General features: G+C 36.6%; 1 protein-coding gene across 2 annotated transcripts in view; it reads left to right on the forward strand.

Moving 5' to 3' along the window:
* CACNA1D (calcium voltage-gated channel subunit alpha1 D) overlaps positions 1-27,044 on the forward strand; it is a 171,041-nt gene that overhangs the window by 46,616 nt on the left and 97,381 nt on the right. For both annotated transcript variants that reach the window (XM_066195629.1, XM_066195628.1), the window contains exons 4-7: positions 14,324-14,463; positions 18,225-18,367; positions 19,738-19,890; positions 20,735-20,931. In XM_066195629.1, coding sequence (XP_066051726.1) covers positions 14,324-14,463; positions 18,225-18,367; positions 19,738-19,890; positions 20,735-20,931 — 633 coding nt within the window. The remainder of the gene's footprint in view (positions 1-14,323; positions 14,464-18,224; positions 18,368-19,737; positions 19,891-20,734; positions 20,932-27,044) is intronic.

Genomic DNA, 27,044 nt, shown 5'->3' on the forward strand with positions numbered 1-27,044 from the left:
AGAATAAGCCAAATATGACTTTTTTATTGCAGTGAGGTCATGCATTTGTTGTTTTGGTGTTTCAGGTCATTCAGCCAACTTTTACTCCAGGGCTCACAGCAATGTTTTGTGTATCTCTATACCGAATGCTACTGTAGAAAATAGCACAATTGCTGGATGCCTCACCAAAATTAAATGACATTGTCAGACAACAGAAAAATTGGTTTCTGAAAGAATCAATTTTATTTATGTCTGAAGAGTTGTGTTCTATCATAGTGAGCCTGAGTCTTTCAGAGTAGATTCTTCAACAATTCATATATGCATCTGATTTATTTCAGCAGCATTATTACTGACTTATGCCAGAGGAAATCAAGCAACTGATTTTCTTGTGGAGTTATGATCAACTTCAAATAATTGTAACTTTAAGGCTAATCTGCCTTTCAAAAAATAACATTATTCCAAATTATTACAGAAGTGAATCTGTGCGCCTGTTTTTATGTTCTTCACTTCTTTAATATGTAATTCTGAGAGTCATCAGTGAAACTTTTTATCATTAATATTATCAGTTGCTGTTGTGAGTAAATGAAACTTTGTTTTGTGTTGCCATAAGGATCTGTTAGAAAAAAACCAAACTGTAAGCTTTCAATTCTGAGTTAAGATACCACTTAATTTTTCAAGAAGAAAATCCAGATTCTCAGTCACTCCAACCGAAACAAAACTAAGAAACAGATTATTGTTTGGCCAACAAGAACATTGTACTTTTGCCAGTGTGTTTTTCCTTTGCACTTCTCCTTCTTCAACCTTTTTCATCTTTTAACTATAATTCAGGATAAACTAAGCATACAGATTAAAAGCTTTCCACTCTATGTACATCGTGTTAATTATGGGGTGCGCATGCATTCAGTGCTTTGAAGGGCCTTCTTTGGGTGTGAAGCTTTATTAAATAGGGATCAAAAGATTTAGACTTACACAGTATAACCCCCCAAATAACTGGTTAACATTTAAAAAGAAAATTGTGTCCCAGCTGAATGATCAGGTTTGAAATATACAGTCATGTTGAGAATGGAGGTACGTTCCCTGGCAGGTCAGTATGGAATTTAAATGTTCCAAAATCAGTACATGGTTTACTGAGGGGCTTTATGGTTCCCAAATCATAATATATTTAAATATTAGGAAGAAATTAATGCATGTACTCCAGGGGGTCATTATGGAGTGTGTTGTATTTTACTTGCTCTTTTAGAATATGACCTGTATGTACTTGTAATTTAAGGACTAATTTTGTTTCCAGAATAGCCAGATTTTAGGTCACAATTTTTAGTAATCTGTAAGATTTTGGGAGATCGGGGTAATTATAATTATTGTTACATACTTTTCTGTGAGATGACTTTATCACCATGCACAAGGCAGAATTTGTTGCTGGTATTTTTGCCTGTTTTTACCTTAAAAAAACCAATAAACCCAAAACAAACCACAAAACCAGCCAAACATAAAAAAGTTCAGATCCTTAAAAAGGATGTGAACTAAGCCATGTGATATGGCTGAATTTCCCTGAAGGAGGAGGAAGGTGTCAGTTACGATTAATGTGAACAACATTTATGGCCCTGGAGATGTGACCTCTCGTTACAGTAAATGTGACAGCATGAATTACTTTCAATTACAGTGAACTACATTCAGCTACATTAGTTCTGACACACCTCACTAGGCGAATGCTGCTGTGGTAGCTTTAACCAAAGGAAAAAAAAAAAGGCAAAACTTCTGAGTGCAAATGTGTGTGTCACTTGAGCAGAGCCATTGGGTTCTGACTGCGACGTATTATTGCTTCAGGTTTTACACACTTCTATTACATCATTTGTTATTTCCACTGGCACTTTCAGGTTTATGCCTTGGGCACTGGAGAACATGAAAACCACCTTTTAAATATGTCCTGTATAATACATGTAAAAGCAGAAGTATTTTTTTAAAAAAAAGATTAGATGAATTAGCCTTTTTATTTTCATCCAATAGTAACCTGCACCACTCCTTGGAATGGTAAATGGGGTCTACTATCTGTCAGCATGTCCAACATGTCCCATTTTGTATGGCATAGCTACCTTTTAATCTTTATTAACACTTTGGATTTATTTGTACAAATTAAATATATCGTATTCCAGGATATTTATCACTTGACAGAAGCAGTTCTTATAATGTCACTACTTTTTCCTTCAAGCTTCAATTATCATGCTTCAGTTTCTTCCTCTAAGCTTTCACAAAAAATGAAAGATGCCCAGGGCACAAGTCAACCTTTCACTTTTGCTACAGAGGAGATGCCATCTATTTCACGCTGTGCTAAGTATTCCATCGAAACATGAGTAAAACAGTGCCTTTGGCTAATCATAAATTAGGGATAGCACTAAGCAAAGGAAATAGCTTTAATTAAAGCATTTTGTTGCACTTTGAGGACTTGATTTGCAGAGTATTGGTCAATTTTTCTGCAGAGATGAAGACCCTCATTTCAAATTTGAGAGACTGGTGTTGGAATCAGAGTAGAAAACTTGTGATGTCAAATTGTCAGTTTGCAAAAGGAATCAAAAAATGGTGGTTGCTGACTCCCAAAGTGATTCTGAATTAAGCCCGTGGAGTGTGAATTCCTGCTACTCTTCCTCCCATGTTAAGGACTAATTTTCGGACCTTCATTTTTCCAATATTTTCACTGACTGTTCAATGTGTAGTAGTGGATTGTGAAAATATTTGTAAGTGTTTCAGTGGTCATTTTTAAAACCAATATGTGGTATAAACTGACTTCCATGTGTCAGCAACTCCCAGGCCATTAAGGTACAAAGATTTGCATTTTAGTTACACTCACTGAAATAGAATCAAATAATTTTTAGAGCTGTCTTCAAATCACTGAAACAGTGGGAGACTAATAGAATTTTCAGTTCAGCTCTTCTGGCTGTGAAATATCTTTACCTAGGCAATCAAATTACCTCAAATCCTGTGTCCAGTTTTGGGACCCTCATTTCAAAAGGAGATTGAGGCATTGGAGTGTGTCCAGAGAAGGGCAGTGAGGCTGGGAAAGGGTCTAGAGAGTCCTACAGGGAGCAGCTGAGGTGGTTTAGTCTGGAGAAAAGGAGGTTCGGGGGTCCTTACCACTCTCTACACCTCCCTTAGAAGAGATTGCTGTCCTGTACTAGATCTCTAGAGAAAGGACAAGATGAAATGGCCATTTAATTGTCAGGAAAGGTTCAGATTATATATTAGGGAAAAAAATACTGAAAGAGCAGTTAGGCTTTGGAACAGGCTACTCAGGGAGGTGGTGGAATCCCCATCTCTCGAAGAGCCATCTGGAAATGGCACATGGGGATATGGTTCAGGGATGATTATGGTGGTGGTGGGTTGATATTTGAACCAGGTGATCTTGAAGGTCTTTTCCAACCTTGATGATTCTGTGACCTTCAGTAAATGCATGGTTTTTAAATTCTGTACATATAGCTGGAAGAGAGAAAAATATTTTTGGTTTTAGCTCCTGGTCTCTGGGATTTTTATCTGATCAAAATAATATTTTTTTTTCTTGCCTACTTGAGGATAGTAGAGACTTTGGTTCTTTAGGAGGGAAAGCCTTCTTTTTCCAAAAGGAAGGTAATGGCTCTTGTTTCATGTAATTACTTTGAAGAACACTCTTTGTAAATGTGCTTTAGGGGCTATTCCACTGAATAGATGGGAGAAAAATTGCAGGGACTATGGCCTTCTATATCAGCTGGAAAGCAGTTTTATAGGTGAAAGAAAAGCAAGTGTTGGTGTACTCAAACTGTCTTATAGTCAAAACAGCAGTGAACTTGAAGCAGTGACAGAGCACTTAAGAATATATTGTTGTGGACGGTGAGTTCTCTGGAAATCAAAACTGATACTCTAGATAGGGGAATAAATTAAAGCAGGCTTAGATGCAGTTCAGATGGGAATAATAACAAAATAATCTCCTTGATCAAGTGTTCTGTGTGTAGAAGTGGAAAATGAAATAAGACATTCAAAACCTAAATACATCTCCTGGGATGCCAAATGGTATGGGAATGGAAGGAAGAAAATGGTTTTGCATTGTAACTTAGAGATTACAAAGATGCACTTAGAAGCATTTGCAGAATCTGGAATTTTAATTGTAGCAGGCACTGGAGAGACCCTAAATTATGTTAGCAACATTCCACAAAATAGAGGGAAAACTGATTATTCATCCATAAAGAAACAAGAAATGTGGCTTTAGGACAGGCAGACTCGTATTTTCCTTTGTATCAGGAGTTGAAGATTTTTATCACTAAGGTTTGATCTGCAGATCAGAGGAAATGGATGAAAATATTTTCAAATTTATTCAGGTATTTCACTTGTTTCTACTGTGGCAAGTTTCCCTGATACCTTAGCAGTTGGTATCAGTAGTATTCCATGGTTTTCTTTATTTCAGTATTGGTACGTTTAGGGTTACTTTGAATACTTTTCAACCATGGTTAGAATGAAGAAAACGGGAAAGCTTCAAGGTTTCAAGGTGGTGCTATTACTAGAAACCATCTAAATGTTTGAATTTTTAATGAATTTTTGTAAGAGTGGATCAGTGTCGTACCCGAGCGCTGCTGAAATTAAAGCAGGTATATACATGGGTCTTGTTTGTGTACTAGATACAAATTGTTGGTTTAGCTGTGCCATTTTAAATTTTTTCTTGCAACTCCTCTGTATTTATAGAGAGCCATTCCACCTTTTAATATTTCTTCTCCATGAACTCTATGTTTTGCAGTGGAGCAAAGGGCTTCCGTTGAACGCTGTCATGGCAAAAGAGCACGTTTCCCTTGTATTTTCTCTACAGATCCTCGTTTTCTTTGTTATGGAATAGCCAGAGCAATCTAACCCTCAGATGTGTGATGAAAATGTTTCTATGTTCATTTAGGCTCGTGTTCAAGTTGAAAGAACATAGAGGGCTTTCCTTTCATAATTATCTGAGTACTTAGTGGATACACAAAATCGGAATCTTCCTGCATTTTATTGCTTCAGGGAAATACCAATTTCTATGGCCACATTATATTTCACGTATCTGGAATTTACTGTGAGGTACTCTTTCAAAATTAAATCTTTTATTAGTGCATTATTTGATTTTTTGACTGTTAAATAGAATTTTTATTAAATAGATACCTCAAGTATTTGGCTCAAAAGCTACCACAGGAGAAGAAAACTGCAAAGGAGAACTTGTTCAGCAAACTGAGACAATCAAGGAGAAAGTTGTGCTTTAACATTTTCGTGACTACTGCAGACCATTCTCCTGTCAGTTTGGATAAATGCATTTTTTTGGTTTCTTATGTTGTTCTGGGCAGCATCTACCAGGAATATTCTATCCTGCCTTCTCTTTTAGTTGAAAATGTGTTTCATCAGCAACATTGCTGTTGACATTTCTGTAGTTTATGACTTCTAGTGCTCTGGCAGGTTGTGTGCTCATAAATAATACAGTCTATCTGGATTTGTTGGAGTAGTTTTTAGTGCAATACTTTGTTTTACCTGTTAACAAATACATAAAGTAAATCAAAGTGTATTTAAGGAGTCAAGAAATTCTTTCTAAAAAAAAGCATTGTGAAGAGGTAATAGAGTGTGTAGCGTGTAGTTCTCAGAAGGGTGTTAGATATTTCACACTGGAACTTATTTAGCACTCATACCTTCCACTCAGTATGGAATCATCATATCCACATCATGTATAGCATTCAGTGTCTTCTGTATGAAATTCTAGTGCTGAGCTGATGTTAGGATGTATTAAAAAGAAGGTTAGAACTAAATACAGATTTCTCTGAAGAATTTTTTTAACACTGTTATACTGGTGTAAGGGATTCACATTCTCTAGTACATTTTAAAGCCCTTGAATTTTTTTTTTTTAGTATTTTAATTCTGTAGCCCGTCCTGATACAGATACCCAATCCTGGTCATGGAAGTTGACTGCTCTCCAAAAGCAGAGGGTTGAAGAAGCTATTCTTGATGCTGCTGGTTTGTGAGGGGCAATAGTAGAGCACAAGACCACGTAGCTCCCGGATTGACCTCTGGTCTGGGGCTCTTCCATTTGAAACTTGAGAAGGTTGATTAGAAAAATTCCAATGAAATAACAGGCCTAACCATGTCCTTCCTTTGTATTCACCTCAAGGTCACACCAGGAAATGGGATAGATTTAGTGTGTTTGAGTTTTCGAAAGCCTTATTGGTGGGTGTTTGTAAAACCCTTTCCAGTGTAACAAAAACCAATCAACTAAGAAACCCCCCAAACCCAAACAAATGAAACAAACTCAAACCAAACCCCACCAAACTAAATTATTGAGCCTTACATAATGCAAGAGTCTATCCTACTAGAGGTATTTAGAAAAACAAATAGTCTCTTTGAGTATGTTCTTAACAAATAATTATGTAGTTCTTAAACTGACAAAGGCAAAGAGCTAATGAAGTCATATATCTGACAGATTGATGAGTAAAGCATTGTGATGAAACTATTCTATCGGTTTTGTCCAGTTCTTCTGTAATGAAAGTGGAAATTAGATTTGCAATCAGATGAATAAATCAAGGAAAAAAACCACCTACTCAAGGAATGTCATTGTTCTGTTTCCTGGCTGACACTATCAGTGCAGAACAGCACTACAGACCCAATCTGTTCTCCATATTGTTTTAATTCTTTTCCTTTATTTAACAGAAAGTCCTTGACATTCTTAAAACACATAAACTCATAACTGGATCATTATAGAGCTCTGAATTAATAGCTAACACACAAAAAGCCCCTTACCTGTTTGGTTTTTTCCCTTTTTCATTTGGTATGACGTATTCCTTCAGAGCCACTTGGAGAATTGTTGGTCTGTTGGGACAGACTTTTTCTTTGGCAAAGCTCACCTACAGAAAAAAATGATAGTTCTGAGTGCAGAACTGGTGTGAGAGCCACTCCTGTGCAATTCAGGATTGTGTTGGTCAAAGAAGGAAGTACATGGGTTGGAAAACCAGGGAAAAAATGGACATTGTTAGTGGCTAGGTTTAAATCCAGGTTATTGCAGCATCACCAAAATAATTAAATTTTTATGAGGGCTGAAAGATTTTATGATAACATTTTAAGAAACACATAAGTGGTCTCAATATATGTTTTTGAAGTAAGATCAGCAAAAAATACAGGGAGAGCTCACAGAGGAGTATTTTAAAAGCAGATTTTTTCATCTGTTTCATTGTGAAATGCCAAAATTATTACAGTTTGATTTGATTGGTGAGATTTCGGTCTGTTTTTTTCTTTTTTAAGGAAAATAATTTCTTTTAGCTTTTGGAGGTTTTTTTTTTTTTTTTTTTTTTTTTTTTTTTTTTTTTTTTTTACTTACCTTGCTCTGAATATGAGAGAGGATTTTATGCTGTCAGTGCTCCTGTCTGTTTTCTACTTGTGAGTTTCTACATAGTCAGAATGAATTTATGAGGATTACAAAATTCTCTTGATTTTTAAATTTTCAGAATTTGAAGATGTTCACTAAGCTGGACCTACTAATATTCTTATAGCCCAGTTTCTGGCCAAAGCCCCGTTTCTTATAAACAAGTAAATAAATTTGATAGAAAGTATCAAAATGTATTTAACCTTAATTCTGTTTTATGATTAGGTGTAGGTTTAATTCATCACTTGATACTGATTCTATTCAACTATGTAAGGAAAATGATGAGACTGTGCCTGTATACACAAATATTCTCTTTTACGTATTGTGCTGGCCTTGTTTTCCTGAATATTGTCAGTTAGATAAGGGCAGAAAGACACCCAAGTAAATTGGATTTTATTCCAGGTATATTCTTCGTTGCTTGGTTGGTCTGCTTTCATTTGTGTAATTCTTTGGAAAACTGTGCTGGATCTTCAAGTGGATTTAGGACTGAAGGTCACGTGTCAATGCCTGCTGGCATTTCTACAACCTGCTTTTCACACCTTGCGAGAATGCAGTCGTTGCTAAGTGATTGGTTTGTGGACCCTTTCTCGTAGATGGTCAATTTGCAGGAGTTCAGTTTTGCTTTTAGTTATTTATGATCAAATTTTCAAAATCACATCATTTCTTCACAACAATATGAAGCAGAAGGGTTATCTGTGCCTCTATGAGGGTGTGCAAGGCAGTGCCAATGGTGAATATAATAATGGACACATAGAGTAGGTGCCTGATGTTTGTTGTTTGTTCCAGTACAAAGACATTGGATTTTTTTCTCTTTCTGAACAGAAAATAGTTACTTGATGTGTAGTAAATAGAACTTTTACATAGATAAAACCAGTCTGGCTCCACAGAGTTGCCTGTAATCTGTATGAAAAACTGTAATTTGGATGCAACATTTTTCTCTCTGCACAAATGCTTATTTACAGAACAGAGGTGTTTACATCTCCATTATTGTGTTACAACGTAAAGTGCAAAATACATGATTAAGATATGAGAAGCAATCACATTCAAGGAGGAAATGCAGGTCTACAGCGCATTTAGAGGAAGTGATTGCAGGAAATAATGTAAAAGGTAATCAGTGTTAAATATGCTCTGCTTATTCACCTACTTCTGGCTTCCAGAACCTGTCCGATGAAAGTAAAACTAAAACTGTGTTTGAAGTTGAGGTACTCTTTCAGTGATGTTAGTGCTCGAATGCTCCTTCAGACTACATTGATAAAAAGGGACTTTAGGAAACTTAATTGCAGTTAATTTTAATCACACCTCAGCGTATAGCTTGCACATCCCTTTTGTTCCTTTGCTGTTCTGAGTATTTGAGATGTTCTTATTGCACATTCTGTTCCTGCAAGCACAAGTGCCTGCTTGAGATCTAGAGGGGGCAAGTGTTGTTAATTGTGACCAGACCATGGGATTGTGAATCCTCAGTTCAAAAAAGATGAAAGGATTTTGTGTTCTCTTTGAAAACAGTAAAAATGTTGCGAGTGAGATTTGTTGCTTGGCAGTGGTACTAGGAATGCGAAATCCCGTCCATTTAATATTGAACTGGTGTAAGAATGTTCATGCTGTTTAACACCGACTTATTTCTACACTTAAGTATGGAGTTTGTTCTTGGTGTTGCCTTCCAAGTATCAGCCTTGCCATCAGATGCACCAGCCTGAAATGCCAGAGCATCTGGGTCTGCAGTAATGTGATAGTGTCCTAGAAAGCCCCTCAAAAGACTGGAGATGTTTCTGGGCATAATGCCAAATTCCTGCCCAGTCTTGCCCTGGATTTTTGCATGTATTCAAACGTAAAAGGTCTCATGTACGTGAAATGTGCACTTCAAGTATGGAAACAATGTCTGTTGCCCAGGTCTGTGTTAAAGGAGTATTATTTTGTGTACGTAATTATATTTTCTAAAGTTGCTCCAGTGCACTATCTGGAGCAAAGCTGCACTTGCGAGGACGGGAATGCAGACAAAGTAGAGAGGAGTGGTTGTATTCCCTCCGGTGGGTCAGGACTGATGAGGATGGTGAAAAATGATTTAACTGGATTGATCAGAACACAAATCCTTGAAAAATGTTTTTCAAACTTACTCTCCATTTTATTGTTATGTATATAAAAGCACAGTTAAAATATTTATCAGCAAATTGTTGAGTGATTAATAATTCTAATTCTTCTAATAAATTGAGAGCAAATTCCACATCTAATCTCGGTAGTACATTACTTTTTTTCTGCTTTTAAAGTTGACGAAATAAAGGCCAGTATATAGATTTCTTTTTGCCAGGTGTATGGATCACATTTGTGTTTAATTTTTTGTATTGGGAAAGTGCTATAACATTTTTTCACACATGGGAATGAATAGGTTTACTTTCCTGGTTTTTAATTGTTACTGTGCTGCATGTCACAGATGATTTTCAGGGGGATACAGGTGTACAAAGTGAAAAATTGTATCATTATATTTTAAAATTCAAAACTCAAGTTACTTTTCTGTCTTATAGAGAGTTTTCACAGTGCCAGAATTTGAAAAAATGGCTGATTGTCAAAAAGATACTGTCAAAACATCAGTCACACAACTTATTAAACAGCATGCGATTTTTCCTTTTTGTTTTTGATCCCTAAATCAATAATGTCAAAGTATCCTGTGTTGTGTCTCAACTTCAGAAAGTGATCAGTCTGCTTTATTTGCTTAAATTGAGACACTTTGTCTGCTAAGCAGTTTTTACTCTGATGCACATTTGTTAGTCTGGATGCAAAAATGCATTTCTTCAGTTAAGAAATAATTCCCATGTGTGATGCTAAGGGAATAGACATTTTAATGTAGTAAGACTTAATTACCTAGCATAATAGATTAAGGTTTTTCAAATCAATGACTTACTAGTTTGAAACAGTTATCTAGTGAAACATCTTCACGTAAATGCAGAATTTTGGTGTGTCACCTGCTGACATGCAACAGTAGCTTTGCATATTTCTTTCAGAGATTTTGAAAATATGAAGATAATAAATGATGACTAATGTACACCATCTGGCTAGGGTGGGGGAAAGAAAGATTTCCTGAGCAACAGGGTTTCTGCTAAGCTGATTTACTTAAAGTAAGAAAGCAAATGCTTGTTTTTTTATTGCTTCCCCCCCCCTTTTTTTTCTTTTCTTTTTTTTTTTTTTTTTGAGGAAATGAAGTTCTCATGATTCCACCTAAACTCATAGGGTGAGGGTAGCCTTTGTTTTGTGTTCCATGATCAATATTAAACACAAACTTCATGGATTCTATGCAAAAGGCAGTTTATCTTATCAGCCCTGTTGCATCATATATTCAGGAAAAGATTGCTGAGACTTGAAGATTTTGAGCAGCATTAACAAAAGTGTCAGACAGCCTTGCTGGAATCAGCTGCCTGTAAGGAGAGATGACCTAGCTTTATCAAATCAGTGAACAAACAACTATTAATCTATACAGCCTCAGGATTAGATCCTTCAGAATGCAGACATATTGTGCTTCATATCTTCTTTAGGTTTACAGCTGTCACTTTTTTTTGCTAATTTTATGATGCAATGTAGAACTAAATGCAATAATAGATATTAGAAATTATTTGCAAATTCTGCTTTAATCTCTGCAGTTTCTTAGAAGCAAACCTGCCTTATTGGTTTATTTTAATAGAGATTTGCTTCTGCTAGCACTCAATACATACTCTTAGGTATTTCCTTATTATTTTGTTTAGTTGTCTTCTTTTTTAGTGTTCCTCCTTCCATTTTGAATGAATTTAAGTGTTCATTTAAAGATATCAACTAATCTGAGCAAAATACGGTTTCTCCACTGTGAAGGAAAAGAGAGCAGATAAATGTCCTGCTAAAACTGCAGTCTTGAGTCTGTATTATGAATTTATCTCTTACTTTTTTAGTTCTATTTTCCCAAACTAACCCTGCCTCTGCAACTCTTTCATTAATACTGAAAATTAAATGTTATTTACTCTTGAGTAGTGGTTGCTTAAGCTCTGGACATACAAGGTGATGCATGACCGCCAGGTGTATCAGGATTGCAGAGGCAAAAATCGATGTCCATAGTGACCAGCAAGAAATTGCCCAAGCGTTAGAGACCTCCAGAACCTTCCTGAGGGTGAGCAGGGTTGTTAACGCTGCAGTTTGTGTGAGAACATCTGTAGGATATCTACTTATTAAAGAGCCGAACAGTCTGCAAAGGAAGCACACTTCCTTGTACTTTGAATATTGTTAGCTATGGGGCCAAGTCACTCATCTGGCCTCTGTGGAAGACACAGGTCGTGCTTTAAAAATAAATAAATACATTGAGCTTGTGAGAGCATGAAAGGGAGGAAAGCAGGAAGGCAGGAAAAACGGAACAGTGAAGATATGGAATTTGTCTGATTTAAATGAGGCCATATTTGAGTTAGTGCCCACTGTGACTTCCAGGTTCTTTCTCAGCCCGTACAGGTGTGGGATTATTTAACCCCAGGTGCAGCACTGCCCGTTTTTCTTTGCTGAGATTCATGTGGCTTTTGTTGGTGCAGCTGTCAAGGTTTCTTATGGTCCATCTGCAAAGTGGCACACACCGACCTTAAGCCCACTGGTGGGTTTAAAAATGAGATTGTCATACATTCCATATGGTTCTAATGGAATGTTTGGAATACTGTTTAGGAAATAAGAAACACTCCTGCTTCTATAAATGAAATGAGATAAGCCAGAATAAGACCAATATTATTTTTCAAAGATGGACAGTAAATGATAAGGCAGAGTTGAACAGATTTCCATTGTTTGTTCAGATTTGAACAGCCCATTAAAATGAGCTGCAGGGCTATGTGACCATTAGCAAAGTTGTGTAACTTTGGCACCGGGGCTGGTGTTTAGCCCAAAGAGCATTGGAATATTTTTTGAAGGGGAGCAGTGAAGAGCAAAGATGGTTTTTAGGATGGAACTGGTACTTTAATGGATGGAGTTCAGTTACATGGTTGCCTATAAAGCAGGATGGTGGACACAGGGACCCATGAGGTTGTTTTATCTCAAAAGGTCCCATCCAGTCCTGGATCCTGTGTTCCTTTTAAGTAAAGAAGCTGTTGAAATTTGGCATATATGGAACATACATATTTTCTCTCACTTTTTCTTTCACTACTATGATTTTGATATATATTTTGCCCATGGCAAATGACAACCATAATATTTTTGTCATCCTTATGTTTTCCTACGTTATTTATCTTCCCATAACCAAGCTGCAAATTTAGTTGTATGCAGGGTGACAGAAATAGCTGTTATTGTGGAATGTGTATGTGGTAGGATTTCCTGTATTTAAGCACTTCTGAGTGTGTTTCTCAGGAATGCTGATTATTCATATTATTTTAAACTCTGTGGTGCTCTCTAGCCAAAGAGATCTGATGCATTTTGGTGCACAAGGCATTCACATTTCTTGTATGAGGCCATTTCACTCTTGTTATCTAGCAACTGTCCTTGTTGATTGGTGATGAATCAATGGGTAAGTGGAAGGGACAATTTTGAAAGAAGTCTCAGTAAGTTTGAGGAGAAGGAGGACATCCATTGGTTTCACTGGGTTGAAAGATCTCACCCCAAATGGAAAGTAGCTGAGAACCCTTGGATGAAGCTCCACAGTGTTTATGAAGTGTACTCAAAAGAGGGGAAAAAGCCAGGAGTATGGGACTGAGCTGAGTAGGAGAGTAGATCCAGGGATTCTTGCTTTGCAGTAAGAGAGCCTTACCTGCCACAGTGATCCCACGGTGGTGCTTGTTGCAGGTAAAGATCTGGAGAGGAATTTATTGATAATCCTGTGCCTCTATTAAATCACCAGTGTCAGATTTGTAACTGGATATACCCTGTCATATACATAACCATCCTAAATGGCCTTTCTGGCAGGAAAAAAAATCTAGCTGCCCAAATTGAAAATTAGTGCATAAGAATATCAAGATCTTTGTTTAAGTTGCAAATGATTAAGGTTTGGTTTTTCCTTTGGTTGTGTATGAAAGTGCTAAGCTGTGTGACAAATAAGGAATGTGCTTTTAGTGTGTAACAAATACAGATAATGTATTTCTGTGTATAATGTGTATAATGTTGGTGTTCTATTTGAGTAATGATAGTAGAAGATTGTAATCCTGACTGAGCAGTTACAGTCATGTAATTAACCTTGTATGTGATAAATGAGCAGCATCATGCGTTCCTGAACAAGTTTAAAAAATGAATCATACTCTTTGCGCCTTTTATTCTTGGCTGTAATATTTGAGTAGCAACAGATAAGTAAACAAAATGTTATGGAAAATAATGAAATGATCTTGTCTGAAGATAAAAAGAAGAGATGCTAACTGCTCTGTTTTGATAGTGGTGACTTCTACAATTTACCAAATCAAGCATGCTAATAATAATTTTTGGGTTTCTTCTTTCTAAAGTATCTAATTAGCTAGGAAAAGATATCAGTATATAGTTCTGAAATAGGAATTTTGGTAAAATGGTGATCTGGAAGGGAGAATATATCAATGCAAATTTCCATATCAAGATTAAAAAGTTGTGAGATAGTGTAAAATTAAATATTGCAAAATTAAAACTTTTTGAGTAGTGAAAGGAAGTATACCACTGCTTACCTTCCAAGGGTATTTCTAGGGTTCTGTTCTACAGCATTTTCTGGTTATAATGAATGCAGAGAATCCTATTGACCTGGATGGGACTGTTTGCTGAAGCAAAGGTACAGTGTGCTTCCATGTTTGCAGAAACAGCTTTTTTCCTCTCACAGAATGTGAAAATAAGAAAACCTAGTGCAATTATGTAATTGTAACCTTGTTAGTACAGTTATTATTATGTGTTATGCATTTAAGTAAACTGAAATAAACTGCCATGAAGGTATTTCCTTAGTCCTGATCAGTACCCACTTGTTGCAAACTGTTAATAGTAAAAAGAGCTGTTACATTCATTGTCTTTTCATTATACTTTTTTTGTCTTCTGCAGGAAAAAGTAGAATATGCCTTCCTGATAATTTTTACAGTTGAAACATTTTTGAAGATTATAGCATATGGATTATTATTACACCCCAATGCATATGTTAGAAACGGATGGAATTTATTGGATTTTGTAATAGTAATAGTAGGGTAAGTAGCTTACCTTCCATTATATGACTACTTAAAATTTTCTTTACAGTGAGGTAGTCGTAGTTCTGTTTGGCTGTGAGTAGCAGCCTATGCTGGATTTCTGTTTCTTTGGAGTAGAAGCATGGACTGAGTGAAAAAGTTTTAAAAAGTCCTCAAATTTTCCAAGCTATCTGTGACTATAGACTGCATTGCGTTTATAGTAGAAGTTCCCAGGAAATTCTGAGGTCTGCTGGAGATTTCCAGAGTTGTTTTTCAGAAACGTTTCCATCTGACTTTTCCAAGGTAAACTCCTGGTGTCTTTCCATATGTTGATCCCTTAAGGGTTACACATTAGTATTAATTTATTTGTTTAATCCTTCACTGCAATTATGTGGAGTTCATCTGTTTCACAAAGATATCTTTTAAACATGTTTCAAAGTGGAGAAGAGTGGTTGGGGGGGACAGAATTAACAGTGATTCCTTGATATTCCCAAAATATGAATAAAGTTGGGTGCTACATGTCAGGCCCCAGGCACAGATATTGTTTTGGTTTGCCTGTGGTAGAATGCGTGTTAAAAATGCCTTTTTTTCTTTACCCTGTGCACCATGCTCTATCAGGAAACCTTGGAGGGTTTTTTCTTTGCCCCAGAGAAGGGACTGCTTGGGCCTCATGCAGGTTCAGAAGAGTGAAACTTATAATATGCTCCTACTTATTGATAAATTATTTTTGTGTCAGCAACTCTATGTCAGAGGTTGTCCTACTTCATTAAATCCTACCTTTAGCTATCTAGGGAATTAATCTTGAGATGTATATTCACCAATTTCCTAAATGTTATGGAGATTATGTTAAAAACTGTTTAACCAGTAACGTAAATTTTGTTTGCGAAAAAATATATCATCTAGAACTTGGAGAGCATTATCCATGGGTAACTTTGTATGTTGTAGCAAACTTGGCTTCCAGTGTGCAATTCTAGTTTCATTTTTAAATTCAAACAACATCATGGATTGCCTGCATTTGGAAAGGCTCAGAAATTAGAGTGTGTGCTGCTTTTAAGTTGTCACTGCATTAAGGGAAAGAAGGAGATGCTAAGTAAAGGAATTTGTGGTAAAGCATTGTTAAATTCGGGGAAGTACTGTGAATATAAGAATGCCTGATTTGTAACTATTTGATTATGAGATACTAAATGTTACTGAGAAGATTGTATTTGGGCCAGTACTTTGGCATGCAGGCAGTTTTGGTCCAGGACTAAAATTTGTGTATAAATAGATCTTTCATCAGGTCAGGTCATTCTCAACAGATTGGTCTCTGTGCCTGAAGGGGAAGCTTGGTGGGCAGGTTGGGGACTGTCACACACGAGCTCTGTTCCCTTGCCAAGCAGTCACTTGAATAGACATCTTCCCTTTTGTCAAGTGACCGCGGAGTTACAGTAACCCTGGAGCAGTCTAATTAACATGACCTCTATCTTTGGCTGTGTCCTAAATACATGGTAACTAAAAAATTTTCCACTAATTCCTAAAACACTCATTATTGGAGGCTAAATGTAGTTAGGTCAAATGTTCACACCGAATTTGTTGAAAATACAAATAAAAAGAGACTATATCTTATCAAATGCCTAAAAATATCACACTAGGATTAAGTTGTAATTCAAATCCAAAAGTTTGGAGTATAAACTCCTCTGCAGGTTGTCATCAGCCTACCTGTAAGACAAGGTGGACCTTTCCTAACATGTCACACACTGACAAAACTGTGAGCAACATTTTTGTTCTTTCAGTAAGAACACAACCTGCATGATTAAGCAAGCATGAGTCCCATTTATTTAATACATAAAAGCCCAGTGAAAAATTGATTTTCATATATAATCTGAGGTGGATATGGAATCCCTTCTGGACCAGATTCTATTTGACTGGCTTCAATGAGAAATTTCATTAGCTTTTCATTTCAATAGCTTTGAAAGAGCTGTCATAATGTCCTCTATTGAATGTATTGAAATTTGCTTTCTCAGCAGAAGCTGTAGAATCCAATTGCATTAATCTTAATTATACCTAGAGAAATCTCTACAAGCAAAAGGGAAACACATATAGAGATGTTTTTAAAATCAAATCTTAATTAAGCCTTTAATCTTTGGTAAATTGTAGAGGGATATGAATGTAAATTTCAATAAAGATGATCAGTAGATTTATACCTTAATGGCTTTTTAGGAATGACATAGGTCCTAGTTTCAGCTGGACAATATAAAATGACAGAGCTGTAGACTTTGATGTAGAATGTGACGCTTTCTACTCTTTGTCACTTCTCTCTGTAACCCATCAGAGTATGAATTACTTTGAGTAGTCTGCTTACCTCATGGTCTCTCATGTAATTTCCATTGATTTCTGTGAAAGAATAAGGTCCTGGTAGAGAAAGCTTTCATAGCACCTGCCTATGCCCTTTAATTTTCTGAATGTTGTATGAACTGACAGACTGAAGGGTTCCCTGAATTCAGGACTTAATTCAGAAGTCTTTTCAATAATGTCTGTCTTTAGAGCACAAATAGTTGCTCTTGAAATGATTGAGGTGTTGGTTTTCCTGCAATTATACTTCTATTAAATCCTAGAGCTGAATCAGGACCTGATATTCAATGTCTGGATTTGGTCTAACAGTATGTGGGCTGTTGATATTCCTTGTAACTTCTGTAGAGTCTTAGGGGCTGAGTTTTCCTCTGGAGCAGAACGAAGCAGTCTAGGGATGGATATTGACTGATGTGGCTCAACTGCTTACTTGGGGGAGAGTAAAGCCTTCAATAATCTAGTTTAGGCAACCTATTAAATAATATATGATTTCAAGCAACTATCCAGTGTGACAGAGTTCTTAACCAGAGTTGTGAAAACTTTTCATGACCAAACGAAAACCCTGCACATTTCAGGCATTCTTTACGAGTGTGAAACTTTTTTCATGATTGCAAAACTCTATTAACTTGATAATCCTTTTAGGAGAAGTGCAGCTCTGCAACTATTGAACCACAGACTGTGCAAAGGATAACACAGTTTGTGTGGTCTAGGGACAGTCTAGAAGCACATGCATCTGATATGGAGCTCCAAACTAAAATAAACCCAAGATTAATTTGGATTTCAAGAACATGCATCACTTTAAATTGCTGCTAGAAGTGGGAAAGCAAAATAAATGTCTTGTCTTGCAAACTATCCTAATGAATGACTAATTCATTTCTGCAGGGGAAAAAATACAATATAATAAATGAGCCATCTGGGAATATATTTTTCCTCAGAGGTATTATGTGTAAGAAACATCTTTTTGGTGTTATTAAATGGTGGATTCTAATTATTTTTAAAATATTCAGTTTCTGCTGACTGTATATAGAATGTTGTACTGCTGTGCCACTTGGAGTCCATGTATTCCACCAAAACTAAGCCAGATGGTTTATTAGTTATATATTTTGTTATTATCTATTTCTTCTTCTAAAGGGAGGATTAATTCTCCAAATGTTAAAGCTAAAATGTTTTAACAAAAGTGGCAAAGTAGCTTCATTTATTTGAAAATAGCAAACTGTGTGTATAAGCTGAATGCTAAATTATTTGAAACTGTGTGATCCTCATTCCCTAGAGGGATTATAAAGTCTTGCACTTCATAGTTCTGTCTGTCATGATTTAATGTGTAAATATACCTCTCAATTTGACATCTGAACAGCTTTGCAGAATGATTTGCAGTTCAACTAATTTCCTAAGCAATATCTTTGACTGTGTGCTAAATGGATAGTGATGACCTTACCTTTCATCTCATTTTCTAGATTATTTAGTGTAATATTGGAACAATTAACCAAAGAAACAGATGGTGGCAGCCACTCAGGTGGCAAACCTGGTGGCTTTGATGTCAAAGCCCTAAGAGCCTTTCGTGTATTGCGACCTCTCCGACTTGTATCAGGAGTGCCCAGTAAGCTCTGCTCTCTTTATTTCCATTGCAATCAGGAATGTGACTGCTCTGATTATTGACCTGTCTTCTTCCAGACGCTGCAGGAATGAGATGGGATAAGGCCGAGTTTTTGTTATCTGGCTATGCGTATAAAGAGAATTTCAAGAAGAATGATACCCTATTTCAAGTCAAGGAAGGGATTGTGAATTCAGTCAGTGTATGATCTCCTTACACAGTTCAATAAGCAGACAGGGGAATACACTTCCTTTTTAGAAGCTTTATATAAAAGTAAATTACATGTAAAAATGCAAATACACCGGAAAATAAAACACTGATTTTTTTTTTATTCTAAACCCCTACATCTGAAAGTGTAGGTGGTCCTAAAATAGTTTATATGTTCATAAGCGTATGCTAGAGCACATTACACATTTCATGTTTCCTGCCCCCTCCAATGCACATGAATGCCTTCTGTTTGTCTCAGCAGAGCTAACAGATAAATTAGGAAACTTAAAAAGTAGAACAATATTGTTTAAGAAAGCAATTGAATTTTCTGATATTTCCTGTTTTCTTTTAATGCTTTATTAATTATTGAAGCTATTTGGGCTACATGAGGTTCACGACTTCGAGTTCAGCTCTTTCCAAGGCATTCAAAGGAAAAAAGCTAATTCTGTGTTTATAATATCGCAGAATGTTACATGGAAATTACTGATTTTTGGCAAAAGAGCTTCAGTGAGGACAGAAGCAGTCCTATGAAATGTCAGAGAGGAAGTCTGTCAAGTTAAAAACCAGGCATATTTTATTCTCATTGGTGCTGTGGCAGCGTCATTAGTCTGGGATTAGCTCATTTTGAAAAAGCCAAAAGTTGGGTAAATGTTTAATTGAAAAAAAGAAAATACAGTATTTTGGAAAGAGATAAATGATGAAAGAATAAGTTTGGTCAGATTAAAAATGTATTTTCCATATTTTTTCCCCAGAGGAAGAAGAAAATTCTACACTTGGCTGAGTGCACATTTTCTCAGAACTTGCCACAAAATTTTTGTTTTAGCACAGAACTTCTTAAAGGTCCTATAGAACGACCTTCAGGCACACACTTCTTACATGCCCTTTCTTTATAAAAGCACACACTGGTTCTTGTGACACATTTCAAGAACTGACTTCTATGATATAAAATTTATTAACAGAGGAACTAATTAGATGGAAAGTTTTAGATTCTTATGAAGATTTTTGTGTTGCAGGAAAATTTTGCGGTTCTGGGTAGTAGATGCTTTAAAAAATCTGATTATCTCTGCATGTCTGTATCGTTAAGTCATAATAATGTGTAATTATATAAAATTTGATAGAGCAAGACATAGAAATATGGTTCATATCTTGTATCTTCTTTTTTTTTTTAGGTTTACAAGTTGTCCTGAACTCCATTATAAAAGCCATGGTCCCCCTCCTCCATATTGCCCTTTTGGTATTGTTTGTAATCATAATCTATGCTATTATAGGATTGGAACTTTTTATTGGAAAAATGCACAAATCTTGTTTTCTTATTGATTCAGGTAAGTCATTAAACTGTTGATTAGAATAAGGGTTTGATGATGTTTTCTTTCAAATCTCTGGGATTTCAGTTTGAAATAGAACTAGGGGCAAAGCACTAAAGCTGTTGTTACCCCAGTTTACACTGATTCACAATTTTAGGTACAGTGCATTAACTTAAAACCCCAATACCAATGTCACAAAAAAATCAACCTTGTTAGAGAATAAACCATGCTCTGAATAGGTTTTAATTTCTGATATGTGTAGCTGAAATACCAGTAGTGAAGAAAATAAGGGAAAATAAGTAGTGAAGAAAATACCTGTAAGGGACAGATCCAGATTGTGGCAGTGTGGTGAGGAGTGCAGCTCTGACATGAGTGAAGAAGTAAAACAGTGTTCTTTTGTGCAGGTGAAAAAATGCAGTGGAAGTGTGTGTTGTGGGAGAATTTTGAAAGAGTGAAACTGTCTTACCTGGTGGCTAAAGATGCTTTTCTTTCAGCTAAGTTATGAAGATGACTCATTACAGGAATTAGATCCAGTTTTCCTTAGTGGTCTGTGTGTTGGTGTGAAGTGCCATGAAGTGAAGTAGCAGCAGTAAAGAGGAAAGAAAAAATCAGCATGAGGAGCTTCTAAGAAATGATGTATTATTACTGTGCTTCTTTTCACTGCTTAATTATTTTTATTAACCTATTTTTGGGGTTGTAAGGCCCAGATCTGAGAGAGAATAAAAGCCCTGAAGCTGATGTGTTGCCTGTCTCAGCTTGAAATCTGGATTTATCTCACAACAGCACTGATATTTCCTCGCATGAAGGGGTAACTCAGGAAGACTTGAGGGCTCAGAGCTGTGATTTTTTGGTCCTTCTGCAGATATACTCGTTGAAGATGATCCAGCACCTTGTGCATTCTCAGGGAACGGCCGCCAGTGTGTCATGAACGGCACCGAATGTAAGGGTGGATGGGTTGGGCCCAACGGGGGCATAACCAACTTTGACAACTTTGCGTTTGCAATGCTGACTGTGTTCCAGTGCATCACCATGGAAGGGTGGACTGATGTGTTGTACTGGGTAAGTTCATCCATCACTCAGCTTTCTTTGCTTTTAAACACCCTTCTCTGTTCAAGCGGGGATCGAGCTGTGTTTCGCATTGCCATCAACGTTAAATCTTGGTGAGTTTTGCAGGAGACAAGCTCGGCTGCATACTTGTTTCAGTCACAGCCTGTTACTGGATTCCTCAGGCTAAAAGGACATTTTAGAAACAAATTTATTCATTGCTTATTTGAGGCTTTTTTTTGCCTATTCCGTTTGGATAAATGTAAAACTACATTTATGTCCTTTGGACTAGCATTTTTTCGTGTGAGTCTACAGATATTAAGTATGTCTTCACTGATTAGGCTTAAGAGCTCTCTTTTTGCAGTATTTGTGCAGATTTTTTTACACAATGTTAACATAAATTGGAACAAAGCAGGCTCTCAACTGACATTGCTTGCCATGGGGACTGAAAATCATGTTAACCATTCAGAAACTACAAATTCACAGGAGCTGTGGTCCTGACATCATCTCCATGGAAGCAGCAAAAGGTATTAAAAAAACCCCAGCTGTGTAAATCTTCACCTTTAAATGCTCCTTTGGTGTAAGGTATGGTACTTCAGAGTCTTGCAACATCAACAGTCAGCTGGACACAGGCTGGGAAACTGAAGAGTGGAGGAAAATGAGCACAGAGATTTTTAAAGGAGTAGAGTCGCCTAAACCCACAGATAGATATTTCTATGCTTAACCCCATTCCACTCTAAGTGACATGACATTGTTTTGTCAGTCTTGGAGTATCACAATATCTGATGTAAGTGATTTGTCCAAGATCATTCAAGAGGTCTGTGACAGAACCTCCCACAGGTGCTGAGCATGAGAGAGAATATTCTGTACTACTTGGTACTCAGCAGTCTTTGCAGCTATTAAGACCTTATTAAAAAACACAGTTCTGACAGTTCAAATATTCGAAAGCATGTATGGAAGAAGAAAAGGGATTACTGGTTAGGATCACTATTAGCAAGCTGTTAAAAAGGGCTGAGTTTATCTCAAGGAGTATCTTAGCGGAACTTTAGGTTTTGCTGCTGAGAGCAGCTCCCTTTGTGAGTTTTTCAAGTTTGTCTCGCCAAGTGGGATTATTTACTAATAGTGTATTTGTTGTGGAGTACTGGATGCATTTAAGAGTGTGATATTACCAAGTGAGTGACCACTTGATTTTATGTGGTCATTTATTGCAAATCACGGTGAAATGAACTGTTTCTAAAACATAACACAGAGTGTTAACACAGAGTCTCAGATAAAATCTGTGATACTGAAGTATAGAATATGGACGTTTTTTAAAGAGAATATCGCTGTTCAAGATAATTAAGATGGTAAAATTACATTCTTTTAGGATTGAAAGACAACTATGTTGTCTTTCAGTCCTGAAAGATAACTATGAATATCTTCTTCCACTGTATGTTGCAGCTGCAAAACAGGCTAGAAACGCACAAACCATCAACACTGATGAGTAACAATTATGTATGGCTACATATAGGCTATTGCATGATTTCCCCTTGTAAAGCTTTTTCACTTCCTTGGAGTTTGCACTCCAGTTCTCCCTAATTTTCTAGGAGACTGTGTGAATGTAGAATTAGCAGTGCTTTATGGTTTTTGTTCATGGTAATGGCAATTATTTTAATTCTTCCTGACAAGGGAAGGTCTGCCATGGTTATCTAGAAAAAAAAAATTAGTATCTTAATATCTTTTGAGGCAAAAGTATACCCACATTTCAAGAGCTGATAATTCTTACAACTTTCTTTAAAGAAAACGAATATAAAAGCTTTAGAGATTTGCTGTATTTGGAATACAATTGTTACAAAACATACAGAAACAATTTGAGTGTCTCAGAATTAAACATTTTTTCCCCTGGGATTTGATGCCCTAATTAATCTGCTGCCCTTTAGAAACCTTTGCAGAGTGTCCAATGACAGCAGAAAAACCAAAATAATTAAAATAGGATGTTGAATATTTTCATGATCAGACAAAATGAAAAGTATAAGAAAATGATAAACAATTGAGAACTATATGTGTTGCTTTTACTTCTTTATAAGGACTTTCCATTGTAGAATTTACCGGTATACAGGTGTCATATTTTTTTTTATACAAATGATACGGGGATTATTAGACAGTGAAGCAAATATTTATTGACCTAGTGAAATATAATCAAAATCAGATATTCAGGTGGCTTTGGAATTTATCTTAACTGATGCCTATGTAATTAAATTAGAGATTCAGATTATTTCTATCTTATAGACCAACAAGTTGCCCATTGTCAAACTGAAATTACCTGCTGAGGCCAAGAGGAATGACAATTTATGTTTTAATTTTATCACTGGATCAAGCTGAGATAGACTTAGCTAAAAATTGGAAAAGATTTAATTTCATTTGAAAATTGAAAAAGCATTAGGGGGATACCAGATTGTAATAAAAGAATCTGAGGGAGCCATTTTAGCTCGATGTGCATGGGGGTTTTGGGTTGCTTTTTACTTAAAACTGTGTTATTAATACACAGACTGAATGAGTTTTATACAAAACAAAACCAAACCCACAAATATTAAAAACTGCACAAAACTCTCGTTTTTAATTTGGTCACTGTGTGAACAGTGAAATAAATTTATGTAGGCGTCTCTTGCTAGCAGGTGTAATGTGAGTGGGTGAAATCTGTGCAATATTTTGCATCATGTTAAGTGGCATTCTGTCAGCAAGGATGACAGCTGAAAACGAGAGTTTCCAACAGCACACGCTGGCACAGCTCGTTTTCACCTGGTTAATGACAGTAAACTTGCTTTGAAATAATGACTGCACCAATAATGATTTTTTCCCTTATGCCTATCTATTCTGAGTCGAGGCCTTGATTCTGCTGCTGCTGGGCACCCTTCAGATCACTGTGTCTCCCATGGGCATCCTACTCTCACCAGTTTGCATCGCAATCCCATATGTCCTACTGTGTTTTAGTGTCTTCATCTGGCCTCTTTTCTCTCTAGCTTACTTGTGTCTCACTGGATAGCAGGCATTATGTGGTTTATCCACAAAGAATGACTCCATGGTGCCCAAGGTTTGAATTGAGAGGTTAAGGGGTGTTCTTGTTCTCAGCAGCCTGTGCAGCATGTGTGCTCCCACACTGAGTGTTTGTGGATGTGCATCTGTGTATGTTCTCCATTTATATTGGGACTGTGTTTATTCCCAGTCATGGTCCTTTCTGTTTGCTCTGGAGCCCTCACTGAGGCTCATGCTTTTAGTTTTGGATCCTGGTGCAGGCCTTGTTATCAGCCAAGCAGCAGTCTCTGTGTGCCCAAGTTTTTAATGCTCTGGCTCACATTCTAAAGCTGAGAGCATAGTACTCTCTGCCTCATTTCCAATTTATGCTAGCAAGCTCTCAGGAGTTGCAGAACTTAAATCTGCATTTGCATATCTGGCTCCAGATTTTTCCCAGGTCTTTGAAACATCATGATGTATAATCTATTAATGGCAAACACGTATTTTGAAAATTGCTTTTTATTTTTAGCTGCTTCACTTGATACATGGGAACACAGATAACAAGCCGTGATATTTGCCAGCAAAATCCCAAATTTTCCCGTGAGCACCAAAATGATCACATTTAATTATCCTTGTTTTCACCATAGTGAAGTTATCTTGACTTATTACACTTGAATAATCCAACTGCAGCTAGAAGGAGAGGTGGTCAGGGCCTCTGAGAAACAAAGTACTTCATGGGATGGGTTGCCAGCACAGTTGCGTCAAAGATGGGACAAATGTATTAGTGGCTACTGAATTTTACAAGGTCAATTTTATGGTCAGATGCTGCATTACTAACTCCAACTTTAAAAGTTCCCCACTTCTGTAGTACCTGCCTAGCACTCTCAGATTGAGCTGGAGATTTCTGAGACTGAAGCACTCGAGCTAAAATTGCTGAATAATGATACACTGACGTCTTACATGGTTTTGCCTATTAATACACCTACTGATATGTTAACAAGATATTCTCTAAAGGATTCTTGTTTAAAATACTCAGATCATTACTTGATTACTATATTTTAGATTGTCTCTAGGCAATCTAAAATATACCTGCAACTCATATAAGGTTTAAGGAAAGGGGTGACAGGTTTTTTAAAATATACTTTTACTGATGTCAGCTTTTAAAAACTGTTACTACTTTTTGCTAATAACATTTATTATCATCATCAAAGAAATTCTTCATTCATTGTTCTTCTGCTTTTATAACAAAAAAGGGTGCACTTAGGAACCTGTCTCCTGTTTAAGAAATGAAGCTTTATATCCCCCAATATACTCCTTGAAGCGTCTTAGAACATCTGAAAAAAGTCCATCATTTCTGTAACACAGACTGTTCAGGCTGCACTGCGTTCTTGTGTATGTCTGTGTTCACTTTTGCGTAAATGTCTGCACAGACAGTGTATTAATGTCAATCAGATCGGGTCAGGAGCTCAACCTCTACTCCTGACACCTTTTAGAATTCTCTTCTTCAAGGATATTTAAGGGTAGACTCAGATACAATGCATTTGAAACCGTCTGATGTGCAGCCAAAGATATTTCCTAAACAGAAGCAAATGTTTTACAAATACATATCACACAAGGAAACCCCTCGGCTCATGCACAAAAATGTATTATTAGGCTATAAACAAAAACTGTAAAATAAGTTTGAAGTATTATCAAAACTGTCATCAGAGTGCTGACAAGGAATCTCCTAAAAATACCTTTCCAAAAAAGTCACCAAGAGTCTAATGAACAATAATAGTCTAGAACTTTGAATTGAATGGTTTGATAAGCTAATGGGAATCAACTTAGGCTGATTTAAGCCATGTTAGTCCCATTTCACCTGCATCCAAACAACACTTGTCAGCAATGAATCTCAGTTTATTGTCTGAGAGAGGTTCACAGCTCTTTTCCATTTGTGAATCAGTTGCAAATATTTAACAGTGTTAAAAATTGTGAGGAAACGTGCCTGAAAAGTCTTGGAAAATAGTTATTCCTGCCTTTTCCTCTTATGTACCTAGGGAAAGCTTAGTGCTGTTCTGCTAGCATTGCTCAGCACCGTTCACAGGTCATCTGAGGGAGGCTCTGGAGTGAAACAAGTCAGCTCATCCCCAAAGGCATCCATGTGCTGCATGCACAGAGCTCCTAGCCTTCCATGACCACACAGGCAGAAAGTTAACACATGATGTACAGCTGGAGAAAGAGTGATAGAAATTTTGGATGACTGCGTTAATATACTGCATAAATCTCCCTAGAGAGCCAGGGACTGCAAGCAGAATCTTTTCTGCTTGAGTGTTAACTACTTGAATCTGGTTTCATGTTAAAATCAAGATTAACCCCCCCCTGCCTTTTACATGATGATTTGGACTAATTGCCTTTTTATATTCTCTTGTTATTAAAAACTCTGAATCATCCAGTTTTGGATTGCAAAGAGACAGGACTTAATTTCAGAAAGAGAAAAAATGGAATGATCGAATTCAGACGTGCAAACAGAGCTAACAAGCCAAGGAATGTGCAGATTTAAAGTTTGCATTAGGATCAAAAAAGATGTGAGACATATGTATATAAAAAAGCTTCATAATATATGATTTTAGTATAATTTTTTCCCGTTAGCATCTTAACACAAAGACCCCACCCGAGGAGGATTTGAAACTAACTCACAGGGAAATGTCTTTTCCATGAGGTGAACTTGATTGACTATGACAAGATATCTGGTATCTCAGCCTCAGCTGACTGCTGACCTGTACTGCAGTCAAAGTGTGGAACTAATTTCTTGTCACAGATCATTGCAAATACTAAGAAGAACCTATTATTTCTCCCCAGAAATTTTAAATAAAACTGGGTTGAAACTGGATTGGAAATAGAGGCTAAACTTGGGATAGTGCTAAGAACACCACTAGTCCATCCGCTAGAGTTTCTTCCAAAATCTTTGCCACAAGAAGCCAACAGTTATTTTATAAAAATTCTAGTTCCCAGTCTGTCCCAGGACAATTTAGTAGATGAATTTAGATCTTCCTGAGTATTGAGGCTTTGCTTGTTGGTGCTACGTAAGCTAAGGTAACAATTGTACATCATCTCTCTGAATAGTAAATGCATTGTACTTGTATTTTTTTTTTGCATCC

This window comes from Chamaea fasciata, unplaced genomic scaffold, assembly GCF_029207755.1.
Source record: "Chamaea fasciata isolate MVZ Bird 193981 ecotype frontalis unplaced genomic scaffold, bChaFas1.0.hap1 SCAF_13, whole genome shotgun sequence".
Classification (NCBI taxonomy): Eukaryota; Metazoa; Chordata; class Aves; order Passeriformes; family Sylviidae; genus Chamaea; species Chamaea fasciata.